Source organism: Chrysochloris asiatica, unplaced genomic scaffold, assembly GCF_000296735.1.
Source record: "Chrysochloris asiatica unplaced genomic scaffold, ChrAsi1.0 scaffold00234, whole genome shotgun sequence".
In the NCBI taxonomy this organism is placed as follows: Eukaryota; Metazoa; Chordata; class Mammalia; order Afrosoricida; family Chrysochloridae; genus Chrysochloris; species Chrysochloris asiatica.
The window spans coordinates 976,810-993,147 of record NW_006408752.1 but is presented as its reverse complement, the minus strand read 5'-3'; the positions used below and the strand labels follow the sequence as shown (position 1 = coordinate 993,147).

The 16,338-nt window shown below is 41.7% G+C and overlaps 1 protein-coding gene across 1 annotated transcript in view; it reads right to left on the bottom strand.

Moving 5' to 3' along the window:
* Positions 1–5,343, bottom strand: part of LOC102821629 (tubulin-specific chaperone A-like) — a 98,171-nt gene extending 92,828 nt beyond the window's left edge. Inside the window, exon 1 of the mRNA XM_006873300.1 lies at positions 5,291–5,343. Within this exon, the coding sequence (XP_006873362.1) occupies positions 5,291–5,343 (53 nt within the window). The remainder of the gene's footprint in view (positions 1–5,290) is intronic.
* Between the last annotated feature and the right edge of the window lie 10,995 nt (positions 5,344–16,338).

Genomic DNA, 16,338 nt, shown 5'->3' with positions numbered 1-16,338 from the left:
ATCTTTCTTCCATGGAACAGCTGGTAGTTTCGAACTGCTGACCGTGAGATTAGCAGCCCGATTCGTAACCACTATGCTCCCAGAGAAGTTTGCAAAGCAAAAGACTTCATTGTTGTTATTGTTACGTGGCAACCATGTATAGGGCTTCTGAAGCTTTTACATTTTCACAGGAGCAGAAAGTCTCATCTTTCTCCTACTGAGCGGCTGGTAGGCTTGAACTGTGGACTGTGTGGTTCACAGTCCAGTGCTTGTAAGACTGAAAATAGAGAACCAGAGATTCAGTTATAAAATAAATAATATAGTAAGAACGGGAATAATGTAGGGACAGATCTTCCAAATGAAGAGGAAATTAAACAGATTTCAAAATAAATAATAAACCTAACTGTAACCCTAAAAAAAAGAAGCTAGTGAACACAATCCCTTTCACTAAACCGAAAACATGTCTGAATCATGTTTTCTAGTCAAGAAATCTTTGAAATAAATTTGCAAAGAAGGCAAACTGTCTTTTAAAATCTTCTCATTATGAAAAATGTTAACCCTGAATATAGAGAAAATCTAATGCTTAGACCCAACAATTATGAATCTGTCCCACCATTATTTTCTTTTAAAAAAACAGAGGAGACCGATACAGAAGATGCAGTGCTGGTGTAGTGCAGCGGGTTAAGCGTTGGACTGCAAGGTCGGTTTGAACCACAAGGTCTGCGGTTCAAACTCACCAGCCGCTCCTAGGAAATCCTATACAGGGTCATTATGAGTCGGAACCGACTTGACAGCACTTAACAACGCAGAAGATGGAAAGTCATAGTAAAATAGTTTTCAGAAGAAAATAACAAGAGAAAGTAAGAGTAAGAAACAATATTTATGTACTTTAGATTGTTATATGTTGTTGTTAAGGGCCACTGAGTTGGTATCAACTCATTAGGACCCTGTATAGGGTTTCCAGAGGAGCTCTAGTAGCATAGGGTTTATGAGTCGGGCTGCTAATCTCAAGGTCAGCAGTTTGAAACTACCAGTGGTTCTACAGGAGAAAGATGAGGCTTTCTGCTCCTGTAAAAATTTACAGCCTCGGAAACCCTGTACAGGGTTGCTGTGAGTAACGACTCCACGGCACATAACCACCACCAACACCACAGAGTTTCCAAGGAGCGGCTGGTGGGCTTGAACCATCGACCTTCTGGTTAGCAGTGCAGTGCTGATCTTACCTACAGTGCCACACTAGGACTCCAGATTGTCATGTACCAAAGCAAAATTTTTTGTTTAACAACAAAACATCTCATTTTAGAAAATAAGGGGAAGATTTACACCAAAGTGTCAGTAGAAAAATCAATAGGGGGAAAAAAAATATGGTAGAACTTTCCATTAGTTTCTAAGCAATTTGAGTTAGTCACATAAACTATAACACTACAGAGAGCACTGCAAAGAATGGGAATTCCAGAACACTTAATTATGCTCATGTAGAACCTGTACAATGGTGGAAACTGAACAAGGGGATATTGAATGGTTTAAAATCAGGGAAGGTATGCATCAGGGTTTGATCTGTATGTTGAACAAATAATCTGAGAAGGTGGACTACATTAAGAAGAATGTGGCACCAGAACCGAAGGAAGGCTCATTAACAACCTGCAATATGTAAATGGCACAAGGATCAAAGAATACAGACTTCAGTATGCATTACAGTTCAATGTAAAGAAAATTAAAATTCCCACAAGTAGCTCAACAGACAACATCATGATACATGAAGAAAAGATTGAAATTGTCAAGAATTCCATTTACTTGGATCCATAAGCAACTCTCATGGAAGCTCCAAATGATAGCTTTAAAGGTGTTAAAGAGAAAGGATGTCATTTCAAAAACTAAGGTGTGCTTAACACAAGCCATGGCATTTTCAATGGCTCCATGTGCATATGGAAACCTGGACAATCAATAAGGAAGACTGGAGAAGAATTGATTTGAATCTTGGTGTTCAAATCAATTCTTCTCCAGAAGAAAAGTTGAATCATGGTGTTGGCAAAGAATATTAAAATTACTATGGGCTACCAGAACAAAATAATCTGTCTTGAAAGAGGTACAGCTGGACTGCTCCTTAGAAATGAGAATGGGAAGACTTTGTTTCACATACTTTGGCCATGTTATTAGGAGGAAAAGGACATCAAGTTTGGTAAGGGCGAAGGTCAACAAAACAGAGGAAGATCCTCAATGAGGTGGATTAACACAGCATCTGCAAGAATGGACTCAAACATAACAGCAGTTGTGAAGAAGGTACAGGCCCGGCAGTATTTCATTCTGTTGTACACAGGGTTCCTGTGCTTCAGAAACGACTTGAAGGCACCTAACAGTAAATTACTAAAAGGTTATAGAAACATGATAAACATAGTTGTTGTTAAGTGCCTTCAAATTGGTTCCAACTCATAACGAACCTGTACAGAGTTTACAAGGGGTGGTTTGACCTGCTGACTTTATGGTTAGTAAGTAGTTCAGTGCTTATCCACTTCAGGAGTATACAAGTTATGAAAATGTTTTTCTCTCAAGTTTAATATTCTATTGTTAAAAATAAACTGAAGTCAAAACTTTAGCTACAAGAAGTTTATGCAAATACTTGAGAAATTTTCTAAGTATAAAAATTTTAGTTTATAATTATCTGAACAAGTGATGTTTTTCTTTAAAATGAGTACTGTAAGCACACAACTAGTTGAAAAAAGGATATCATGTTTGGTAAGATGGAGGGTCAGAGAAAAAGAAGACCCCCAGCGAGATTGATTGGCCAAGTGGCAGCATCAATGGGTTCAAGCGTGGCAACAATTGTGAGGTTGTCCCAGGATCCAACAGTGTTTCGTTCTGTTGTGCATAGGGTCGTTATGAGTCGGTACCGACCCGATGGCACCTAACAACAGCAATAATGGCTCACAAGAACAAGAAATGTCAAGGTCATATAGGTAACTAATAGATAACTACAGAAGACTTTCCTTGTACCCTGGTACTTCTGCCAAATACACTTACTAAAAAGGATTCAACTGAAGTAATCCTAGTAAAAGTGAACAGAACTCCAAGGTTAAGTGATGGTGTGGGTTATTTATATTTTCAATTACTTATCTCTCTTATCATCACAAATTTAAAACATTTTATTAAAACACTATAACCTTAGACAATTTTAATTTTATTAAGCATCAGTTTACTCATGTGAAAAACTGAGATAAAAGCCATAGGATTAGATATGTTTGTCACATACTGTGTTAAACAGCATAGTAGGTGTTTCTTGCTACAACTACATTAAGAAGGTTCTCGCTCCATTTTATAAACATGATGTAATCATTTCAAGAATACGTAATATGGGATTTGAACCCAGTCTCATTTCAGAGAAAGTCATGCATCAAACTATTATAGTACCTTCTTATTGTTGTTGTTAAATACAGTCCAGTAGGTTCCAACTCACAGTGACCCTGCAGCAGTTGGTGGGCTTTAGTCACCAACCTTGTGGTTAGCAGGCCAGTGCTTATAGTTAGAACCACACCAGGACTCCTTGTCGTTAATTCCAACTCATGGCCACCTCATGTCTGTCAGAGTGGAAGTGTGCTCTATAGAGTTTTCAAGGCTATTTCTTTCAGAAGTAGATCAGCAAGCCTGTCTTCCCAGGTGCCTCTGGGTGGATTCAAACCACCAACCTCTGGGCTAGTAGTCAAGGGCTTAACCATTTGTACCACCCAGTTTCCTTACTATCTCCTTCCAAGCCCACTGCCATTCAGTGGATTTCCAAGACAAAATCTTTATGGGAGCAGGCAGTCTCATTCTGAGGAGCAGTTAGGGGGTTTGAATGACCACCCATTTGAGTAGCAGCCCGACGCCTGACCCACGGACTTCCTGGACTCCTTTGCGCTGAGTTGATTACAACTTATAGTGTCCCTGCATAGGGTTTCAAAGGAGCAGCAACTGAGTTTGAACCACTGACCTTGCAGTTCAAACCTACAGTGCTTACCTACAACACCACACCATGACTCTTACCATCTCCTTGTTGTTGTTAAATGCCATCGAGTCAGTTCTGACTCATAGCGACCCAGAATAGGGTTTCTAAGGAGCTGCTGGTGAGTTTGAAGCGCAGACCTTGTGGTGCAAATGGAGCTTGCATCCAGTGTTTTAGTGTTTGATCCCACAGTCCTTTCTGCACAATAATAAAGCAAGCTTCCAGGAAGTACTGTGATGGTGGACTATGATGGGGTCAATACCTTAAAAAGTTCATTTAGTCTCCCCTTTGTCTTATTTCTTCCGGTGAAAGTGCAAATAAAGGGAAGACAGGTATGCAAACAGGCAGAATGCAGTTGGATTGTAATTTTTAATTGCAAAACCATCAGCTTGCTTCTTCAGGGACAGTGCCAGCGCTGGGAGGAAACTCCTGACAGTGGAGATGCCTTCCCTCACCCCCAAGTAAAGCCCACAATTTGGGGGTGAGGAGAGGCTCTGCCTTGACCAGTGGGAGAGAAGAGGAGCAGTGGCTGGGGTCAGGCCCACTCCACTAACCTAAGGGGGGGGGGGGCGGCACCATGAGTTACCGCACTGGGTGACACCCACCCTGTCTCTCCATGGCTTCAGAGGGCTGTTTATCTTTTCTCATCAAAAGGAGCCTGATCTTCTTGGGATCGAACTATAAAATTCTAATGAGTACTCCAGTGTCAAGCAGCAGTAAATTACAAGACTGCTCCACCCACGACAGTGACTTACTTCTTCTGGGAGGTTTACCGAGGAGAGTTAGGCCACAGAGAAGTAGAGAAGTTTGAAAAGAGTGTGCAGCAAGCTCGCCCCGTTCCCCCCCTCCCCCTCTGAAGGCTGCCAGCCAGGTTCGAACACAAAGCTCCACCAGTTTCTTTCTAGATAAGGGTTGGCCCCTCTACATTCTCGTAAACTTTAGAACCAGCTTTCGCATCATGCAGAGGGCACGGGATGCGTTGTCTCCCTCCTCCAAAATCACGTTGCGCAGGGTGCACGCTCAGCGAGGCTCACGCCTACAGCCCGGCCCACCTCCGACCCCGGGACCCCGGGGTTCCAGCCCCTCCACCTCGCCCACAACGAGCGCCTCCGCCGCAGAGCCGCTCGGTTCTAAGGGAGACAGCGGGCGGGCGCAGGGGGGCGGGGGGAAGAGAAGTGCCCCGGCCCGGGTGCTCCCGGATCCCGCCCTGAGACGTGCAGGCCGCAGCAGAGCCAGGGGAGGCCAGCGTTGGGCCTGCGCTCCGCCCGGCGTCACAGGCCGCCATGAGGCGAGGGAGAGGAGGCTAGGGCGGCTGCGCTGCTCGCGGCTTCTTACCGCTTCACTACGCCGGTTTTGATTTTGATCTGCCTCACGCGAGGGTCTGCCATGGCCTGTCGATCGCTGCGGGAAAGAGGGGAAGAGAACCGGTAACACCGGAGGGAGATGGCAACAAGGAGGTAGCTGTGTTCTGGTAGCTACCGCGACCTCACGCGCATGCGCAGGTCCCAATGCGGCCCCGGAGCCCCTGCCACACCCCGGGGGTGGCGGCCTGGGACGGTGGGTAACGCCTTCCTCCTTGCGCGGACTAGACCCTGCCTTTGCACAGTCTCCCAGCTCCTCTCCTTGAACAGACTTCGTTTTAGTTTGCAAATAAGTCTCACTTTTCCTGGGCTCCATAGTTTTGGGGAAATTTTAGTAATTCCCCAGGTAGATTGGATTGACCTTCACATTGCTTTGAGGAATTATCCGTATATTAGAAAGGGTGACTTGAAAAAGTGGTATAGATACTTTCCATGTAGTTACCTGGGTGGCAATGGGGGCATTGTGATGCATGAGTAATGAAATAAGCTATGAACATGCAGTGAGGCCCCCGGCTGGTCTGAAGTGTTGGAAGGTGTGTGTGAACTCACAAACTTGCAGCTAGTACCCATTTGACCTAGCTTTGATGTCTAGCTGACCACAACTCAGACCAAATGAAGATAAATATTTTTAATACTGTGAGTAAACGTAAACTGTCCAATTTGATGAGCTAGACTTTTGCTTATGGATACAATTGCTTAAAATTCTAACGGGAATGGAAGGATTCTTCATATCAAGGAACAACCTTGTGTCCTCAGTGTTGATGTTATTATTAAATGCTGTCCAGATAGGGTCAGACAAGTTAGACATTGGCTATCAAAAATGCAGCTATAAAGTCACTATGGGGTAATGCCCTGGACTACAAGGTCTGTTTGAACTGTAAGTTTGGTTCAAGCACACCAGTCACTTGGAAACCCTATACAGGGTCGAATGGGCCAGAACCAACTTGACGACACTTAACAACAACATAAAAGCATGAAGCGGACGGATTACAAACGTTCATGAGTATGCTTAGATTCAGAATGAGAAGGGTAGTTTTGTTTTCCTCTCTTCCAGATGAATCTGGTGAAAGGGGATAGGAATGATGGTAAAAGGATTTTATGATTCAGTTGTGAGCAATTGTTAACAGGATTAATTGTGATTATCACAACTGTAATTGTAGAAAATGTGTAACTAAAAGGGGGGAGTAGTTAATCTTTTACTTCAGAAACAGTAACCGGTGGTCCCAGGACCATCAAGAAGGAAGAACATGAGTAGAAGAATGGCAATAGCAACCAGAGGCGGTATCATGGAATGACAGAGAACATACAAGATGAAAATGGAGACCCACGTGGAAGAAGTAGGATAACTGTTGTTACAGGGAGGAGATTATAATCATTGAAATGAAACAAAGTGTATCATTTGTTGAATGTAAAACTGATCATCTTGTCTGTAAACCTTCACTCAATTGACAATAAAAAGCTTAAAAAAAAAAACAAAAAAAAACCCACTCAGTCAAAAACTTCCACCCTACCAAACCCACTGCCATCAAATCAATTTTGATTCATAAGGATCAAAATTGTAGATAATGTGCCTTACAAAAGAATGACAAAGACCTCTACAAATAATTATAATCTCTAATAGGACTCCCATGTGCTGCTATAGAATCAGTACTGGACTTGGAACTACAAGGTCAGCTATTCAGACCTACCAGCTATTCTTAAACCCTATACAGAATCTTTTGAGTAAGAACCAACAGGATGGCAATTAACAAAAACAATGTATTTTTTTTTAATGTTATATTGTGAATTATGTGGTAGTTTACTTGGGAGAACATTAGTTTTACATTCATCCTATCTGTTGTTTCGTTGCCATGGTTACAAGCCCCTCCATGCATCAGCACATCAGCATCATCAACCAACCCTGCAAACCTGCCCCCCCCTCCAAGTCTACATGTCATCTTCTCTGCCTCCATCTCTGATGTCATTGTTTCTCTGGGTAGGGTCCCGTACTCCACTCTTCCCCCTTGACGGTCCCAGGGACCTCCACTCCTGGACTGCAAAGTCAATTACTCCCCTCCTTTTGCTACAAAATGTCTACCTTTACATTTCCAACCCTCACAGTCAGTCCTGATAACAATTGTTCACTATTGTATCACAAGAGACCTATCCCCATCTCCTTTCATCAGCCCTGCCCAGACATGTTGTTGTTGTTGTTGTTGTTATGTGCCGTGGAGTCGGAACCGACTCATAGCGACCCTGTACAGGGTTTCCGAGGGTGTAAATCTTTACGGGAGTAGAAAGCCTCATCTTTCTCCCGCGGAGCAGCTGGTAGTTTCGAACTGCTGACCTTGAGGTTTACAGCCCGATTCGTAACCACTACGCTACCAGAGCTGGATACTTACTCCCTGGAGATTTTACCTTCCTCCACTCCCTCTGGATCTAGGCTTCCTCCTAAAACCTTGTAAGCCAGTCACCTCTTGCCTTTGTAAACCTCCCCCCCACCCCCATTTTGGGTTGCCAATGTCCAAGTTGCCCATCCCTGTCTACTCTGTTGTTGTTAAGTGCCATCAAGTTGGTTCCGAACCATAGTGATTCTGTATAGGGTTTCCGAGGAGTGACTAGTGAGCTTGAACCCCCGACCTTGAGGTTCAAAGGAACTTTGCAGTCCAGTGCATTAACCCACAGCACCATACCAGGATTCCTACTCTGATTATTGTTGTTGTTGTTGTTAAGTGCCCATCAAGTCCATTCCGACCCATAGGGGGTAAAAACAATGTATCTTAATGGATCCTTGGTAGTATAGTGGCTTACGCCTTGGGTTGCTAATGGCAAGGTCAGCAGTTTGAATCCACCCAGTGCTCCTCAGGAAAAAGATGAGGTTTTCTGCTCCTGTAAAGATTTATAGCCTCAGAAACCATAGACAGGGTCTGGAATGCACACCACCATCACCACCACCAATGTATCTCAAATATATATTTCAAATATGTATGTTGTTGTTAGGTGCTATTGAGTCAGTGCCGACTCATAGCAACCTTATGCACAGCAGAACAAAACACTGCCTGATCCTGGGCCAACCTCAATACTGTTGCCACACTTGAGCCCATTGACGTTGCCACTTGGCCAATCCATGTTGCTGGAGGTCTTCCTCTTTTGCTCTGACCCTCCACCTTACCAAACATGATATCCTTCTCCACTGACTGGTCCCTCCTGACAACATGTCCAAAGTATGAGAGACAAAGTTTGGCCATCTTGGCCTCCGAGGCGCACTCTGGCTGCACTTCTTCAAACAGCTCTGTTGGTTCTTTTGGCAGCCCATGGCACTTTCAATATTCTCCTCCAACACCAGAACACAAATGCATCAATTCTTCTATGGTCTTCCTTATTCACTGTCTAACTTTCACATGCATATGAAGTTATGGAAAATACCATAGCTTGGGTCAGGCGCACCTTAGTCCTCAAGCTGACATCTTTGCTCTTCAACACTTTAAAAAGATGTTGTGCAGATTTGTCTAATGCAATATATCATTTGATTTCTTGACTGCTGCTTCCATGAGTGTTGATAGTTAATCCAAGAAGAATTAAAATATGTGTATGTATCTCAAATATACACCGATGTATCTTGATAGCTAAGGAGCTCTGGTAGCGTAGTGGTTACGAGTGGGCTGCCAACTTCAAGGTCAGCAGTTCGAAATTACCAGTGGTTCCATGGGAAAAAGATGAAGTATTCTGCTCCTGTAAAGATTTGCAGCCTCGGAAACCCTGTGCAGGGTCACTATGAGTCAGAACCAATCCACAGTACTTACCAACAACAGCAATCTTGATAACTAGTAGGTTACATGTTGGGCTGCTAACAGCAAGGTCAGCAGGTCAAGTCCACTAGGTGGTCCTCAGGAGAAAGACACTTTCCACTTCCACAAACATTTATAGCCTCAGAAATTCAACTCAAAGACACACAGCCAGCCAGCTAGTATATCTTAAATGTTCAGTTTCTAAAAACTGTGCAGCATACAAAACATACAATTTCGCTTACTTACAGTTGGGGGGAAGGGGGGTCACGCTTTAACAGCTAAAAAACACTGGACTCATGCTGCTTGACCTTAACTAAGTCTGTTAACTAATCTGAGTCTGTTAACTAATCTGCCAAATGGAACTAATTAACACTTAAAAGAGTAGAGATGAGGCTTAAAGCATCTAGCCCAGTGCCTCAACTCTATACAGAGGTGTCTATACAGAAGAAGGACTGGCTAACTACTGAATGTTTCACTAAAAATCTTATATCTAACTAGAGAACATTGTCAGATATGCTACCAGGAAATGAAAATGTTATGAATTGTTGTTAAAACAACAGACTTTGTGGTCCAATGCTTATCATACATAACCACCAGAAAATTGTCAGATATAGTACCAAAAGATGACTCCTTCAGGTTGTAATGCATCCAAAATGCAACTGGGAAAGAGCAGCCTTTTATTAAAAAATATATACATTTTTTATTTGTTTTTATTTTTAATATATGATGTATGGGCTGGCTTGGAATATGTGCCCTTTGGCCATTTAAACAAATATATATTTTCAAAGTTGTATGTGTAGACCGTCACTGAATTCACAATGTTGTTGTTAAGTGCTGTCGAGTCAGTTCTGACTCATAGCAACCCTGTATAAGGTTTCCGAAGAGAAACTGGTGAGTTTGAACTGTTGATCTTGTGGTTCCAACCGACTTTGCAGTCCAGCGTATTAACCCACAGCACCATACCAGGAGTCCCAATTTATAACATAAGCCTTAAAATAAAGAGTTGCCTCCTCAAAGTAAAATTGACCTTGATGATCCAAATGCAGAAAAGCTTTCAGGTCCTTCATTTACTGATGGGGCACAACTCAAGATGAGAAACAGCTGTAGGCATCCACTAATAATCAGAACATGGAAGGTACGAAGTATTGAATCTAGGAAACTGTCAAAATGAAATGGAACACATAAAGATCAATATCCTAATCATTGTTTGCAGGTGGTGGTTGTGGTGTGCTATGGAATTGGTTCCGACTCATAGCGACCCTGTATAGGGTTTCTGAGGTGTCATCTTTACAGGAATAGAAAGCCTCATCTTTCTCCTGAGGAGCAGCTAGTAGACTTGAATTGCTAACCGTGCAGTTAGCAGCCCAACTCCTAACTCACTATGCTACTGAAATGGACTGCTATTGGCCATTTTGAGTCTGACAATCATGCGGTTTTCTATATCAGGAATGGCAGATTGAAGAGGAATAGTGTCACATTCATCATCAAAAACCAAAAATACAAGATCTATCTTGAAGTACAATGTTGTCTGTAATAGGATAATATCTATACATTTACAAGAAAAACCAGTTAATTAGTATTCAAATTACATACCACCACCAGAGATGATAAAATTGAAGAATTCTACCAACTTCTTGAACCTGAAATCAATCAAACATGCAATCAAGATGTATTGATAACTACTGATTGGAATGCAAAGGTTGGAAACAAAGAGGAAGGATCAATCATTGGAAAATATGGCATTGGCAATAGAAACATGTTGGAGATTGCATGATAGAATTTTTCAAGACCAATGACTTCCTAATTGCAAATTCCATTTTTAAACAACATAAAAGAAGACTAAAAACTTGGACCTAATCAGATGGAATGCACAGAAATCAAATTGACTACATCTATGGAAAGAGACTGTAGAAAAGCTCCATCAGCTTTTCACAAGGCAGACTGTGGAACAAACCATAAATTGCTCATAAGCAAATTCAGGCTGAAGGAGCTCTGGTATTGTAGAGGTTATGAGTCAGACTGCTAACCCAAAAGTCAGAAACTACCAACTGCTCCGCGTGAGAAAGATGAGGCTTTCTGCTCCCTTAAAGATTTATAGCCTCAGAAGCCCTATACAGGGTCACTGATGAAGATCAAAGACCACAGCCTTCAGTATGGATTGCATTTCAATGTAAAGAAATCAAAAATCCTCACCACTGGACCAACAAACAAAATTCTTATCAATGGAGAAAGGATTGACATTGTCAAGGACTTCATTCTTCTTGGCTCAACCATCAACACTCATGGAAGCAGCAGTCAAGAAATCAAATGACATATTGCATTAGACAAATCTGTACAACGTCTTTTTAAAGTGTTGAAGAGCAAAGATGTCAGCTTGAGGACAAAGGTGAGCCTGACCCAAGACATGATATTTTCAATAAGCTCATATGCATGCGAAAGCTGAACAGTGAATAAAGGAAGACCGTAGCAGAATTGATGCTTTTGGATTATGCTGAAGAAGAATATTGAAAGTGCCACGGGCTACCCATAGAACCAACAGATCTGTGTTGGAAGAAGTGAAGCCAGAATGCTCCTTGGAGGCCAAAGACGGCCAAACTTTGTCTCTCATGTTTTGGACATACTGTCAGGAGGGACTAGTCACTGGAGAATGATACCATGTTTGGTAAGGTGAAGGTTCAGAGAAAAAGAGGAAATCCAGTGAGATGGATTGGCCAAGTGGCAGCAGCAATGGGCTCAAGCGTGGCAACAATTGTGAGGTTGGCCCAGGACCGGGAAGTATTTCGTTCTGTTGTGCATAGGGTCATTATGTGTTGGTACCAACCCAATGGCACCTAACAATAACAACATGAGTTGGAACTGACTGCACAGCACCTAACCACCACCACCACCAAGTTCACGTTGAAGTTGAAGAAAGTTAAAACAAGTCCGCAAGAACCAAAATATGACCTTGAACATGTTTCGCTTGAATTTAGAGATCATCTCAAGAAACTAGAAGAGCTGTAGAATGACATCAAGAACATCATACAGGAAAAAAGCAAAAGGTCATTAAGGAGACAAGAAGAAAGGAAAAGACCAATATGGATGTCAGAAAATACTCTGAAACTTGCTCTTAAGCATAGATAAACTAAAGCAAATGGAATGAAATGAGGAATTAAAAGAGCTAAACAAAAATTTTTAAAGGGTACCTCAAGAAGAAAAAGTCAAATACTATAATGAAATGTGCAACTGTTAGAAAACCAAAAGGGAAGAATACATTTAACATTTTGCAAGCTGAAAGAACTGAAGAAAAAATTCAAGCCTTAACTTGCAATATTGAAGAATTTGTGGGGAAAATATTGAATAATGCAGAAAGCATCAAAAGAGGATGAAAGGAATAGAGACAGAGCAGCTGAGCACTCTAGACTCATGGAAAGAGAAAGACTGAGTGTTGGTGGCCAGGAGACAGGTTTGCAAAATATGCCCTTTGGTTGTTTAAATTATTATATATTCCTGAGTGTTTTTGTGTACATCCCCCCCCCCCAACTAAAACAGAGGGACTAGAAGCAAGTACTGTTAAATGACCATGCACGGAGGAGATTGTAATCATTAAATGAAATGACGGTGTAAAACCAATGTTCTCCCATGTAGACTATCACTCAATTCACAATTAACAAAAAAAAAAAAGAAGAAGAAGATGAAAGGAATATGGAGAAACACTGTACCAAAATAAATTATTGATGTTCAACCATTTCAAGAGGTAGCATATGCTCAAGAGCCAATAGTACTGAAGGAAGAAGTTCAAGATGCACTAAAATCATTGGCAAAAACAAGGCACCAAGAATTTATGAAATAGAAAATGAAATCTTTCACCTGATACAGCATTGAAGGCACTTACTCATCTCTGCCAAGAAATTTGGAAGACAACTACCTGGCTAACTGATTGGAAGGGATCCATATCTGTGCCTGTTCCAAAGAGTTGTGACCCAATGGAATGTGGAAATCATTGGACAATATCATTAATATCACACGTAAGTAAGGTTTTGCTAGAAACAATTAAAACATGGCTGCAACTATACATTAACAGGAAACTGCCAGAGGTTCAAGTCAGATTTAGGTGTGGACATGGGACGCAGGATATCATTACTGATATATAAAATGGATTAGCTGAAAGCAGAGAATACTACAAAGATGTTCATCTCTGCTTTATTGACTATGCAAATGCTTTCAATTGTGTAGATCATGACAAGTTATGGATAACATTATGAAGAATGGGTATTCCAGAACACTTAATTGAGCTCCTGGGGAACCTATCCATAGACCAGAATAAGGTGACACTGAATAGTTTAAAATCGAGAACCTGGGTTATTTGAAGAAAAATGTGGCATCAGGATTGGAGGAAGACTCATTAACAACCTGAGATATGCAGATGCTAATAGTGCTTGCTGAAAGTGAAGAGAACTTAAAATACTTACTGATGAAGATCAAAGCCTTCAGTATGGATTGCATCTCAATGTAAAGAAAACAAAAATCCTCACCACTGAACCAATAAACAATGTTCTTATCAATGGAGAAAAGATTGAAATTGTCAAGGACTCCATTTTTCTTGGATCAACCATCAAGACTCATGGAAGCAGCAGTTAAGAAATCAAACGACACATTGCATTAGACAAATCTGCTGCACAGGACCTTATTAAAGTGTTGAAGAGCAAAGATGTCAGTTTGATGACTAAGGTACACTTGACCCAAGCCATGGTATTTTCAATAACATATGCATGCAAAATTTGGACAGTGAATAAGGAAGATCATAAAAGAATTGATGCATTTGAATTATGGTGTTGGAGGAGAATATTGAAAGTGCCATGGGCTGCCAAAAGAACAAACAGATCTGTGTTGGAAGAAGTGCAGCCAGAGTGCTGCTTGGAGGCCAGGATGGCCAGACTTCGTCTCTCATACTTTGGACATATTGTCAGGAGGGACCAGTCACTGGAGAGGGATATCATGCTTGGCAAGGTGGAGGGTCAGAGAAAAAGACGAAGACCCCCAGCGAGATGGATTGGCAAAGTGGCAGCATCAATGGGCTCAAGCATGGCTACAATTGTGAGGTTGGCCCAGGATTGGGCAGTGTTTCTTTCTGTTGTACATAGGGTTGCTATGAGTTGGTAACAACTCAATAGCACCTAACAACAAAAACAGCGACACACACTGGGTAATCTTGGCAAGTTATCTTTTGATGCTCTGTGCCCCAGTTTCTTCATATGTAAAATATAGATGATAATAATATTAATAAACTGGTTGCTGTTGAGTCAAACCTGACTCAAGATGACCCCACATGTGTCAGGGTAGAACTGTGCATCACAGTTTTCAGTGGCTGATTTTTTAGTAAACCACCAGACCTCTGTGTAACCTTCAACCTTCTGACTAACCACCCAGAGACTCCAATCATAATAATTATGCCTACCTCATAACAGGATCACAGTGAGTGGTAACCAACTCAATTGCACTTAACAAAAATAACAACTTCATAAGGTTGTCATAAATTTAAATAAGTTAATATTTATCAAGTGCTTAAGACAGTGGTGGTACTTAACGTGTCTGTTAAATAAGAAACTAAGACTGTAATAGTATACACATTCATAGGAATATGGAGACAATGTTGGGTTCATGTTAGACAGAAAACTCCAAACGAAAATTACTCAGCACTGTATTTCAGCATGTAGCAATCTTTAGAACATTTTAGGTTGTTGTTAAGTCAGTGTTGACTTATTGCAACCCTGTATGAGTGCCATCAAGTCAGTTCCGACCTAATATGACCCCATGTAGCATTTTCGAGGAGCGGCTGATGAGCTTGAACCACCAATCTTATGGTTGAAATCGATTTTGCAGTCCAGCGCATTAACCCACAGCGCCACACCAGAACTCCAAAAAGCAACTAGTGTGTTTAGACCATTGACCTTGTTTATGACCTTAGAAATCCATTGTTTATCATACTATGCCGCACCTGGGCTCCACATAGTAGGTGCTCAATAAATATTTTAAATAAATACAGCTTTAAACTTTAAAAATAAATAACAATGAATTTGATCTATACTCTTGGATGTAGTAGCTCAAAATACCAACAGAGAGGGAAGGAGTCTTAACATCAAGTATCAATGCTATCCCCTCTCTATACAGGGTAGATAGGAACGGGCAATTTAGACACTGGCTACCTAAAATGAGGGAGTGATAAAGGCATGAAGAGACTGCATTACACAATTTCAAGAGGGACATTAGATTAAGAATGTGGGGGAAGATAGAGTCCCTACTGAATAGTTTTCATTTTGTCTAGATGGGTCTGGTAAAAGAGATGGGGATAAGATTCCTATGAATCAATAATGAGTAATTGTTATCATGACTAATTGCAACTGTCACAAGAGTAAAGGTAGAAGTTTTGTGATAAAAATGGGGGGCGGGTTGTTAATCTTACAGTCCAGACACAGAGGACCCTAAGACCATCAAGGGAGACGGGCACAAGTGGAATGGGAGACCTTATCCAGAGGTGCAGCAACAACAGAGATGGGGACATGGAGAGAAGGAGCAGCTGAGGATTCTAGATTCATAGAGAGAGAGACTGATGGAAGAACAAGGTAGATGGGGGAATAACTAGGCAGGTTTGCATGGGCTAAGTGGGACAGAGGTAAATAATGATATATGCACAACCTTGGAAACAACAGGGCTCTGGGACACAGGGATTGAGACATGGTTGGAATGGACAAAGGGGGAAAACAATGTTAAGATGCTTGGCTGTCTTTTGAATCTTGGTTTCCCTTGTATACCATTATAAAAACAGACACTTGAGGGGGAGAGACAGGAATCACCAGAAATATCACCATAGAGAGCTTGTAAGTCCGTCTTCTGCCTACAACTGATTGGAATACTAAAATGGGGCTACAATCTGCCCAGTGAAGGAGGCTTCCTGTGGAGCCTCCACATTACATAAGACCATAAATGGAATCCTGAATCCCATCCAGAATCTTCTGAGGTGGGAAATTTCCACTGGAAAGGAAAAGTAGGCCATCCTGGAGCAGCTAGAAGAACAGAAGATACTTCTTGAAAGAAAGACCGACAGGAAAAATACAAAACAATAACAGCAGTCCAACTGATTACTACAAGAACAAGCAAATTGCTCGCCCAGGAGACATCAAGGCAAGTGGCTGGGTCCCCTCAGGGCAAACCCCCTTCCAAGACTAAGACTCAATGGGAATACACAAGCAGACATGTGTTCTAACTGATGACCACA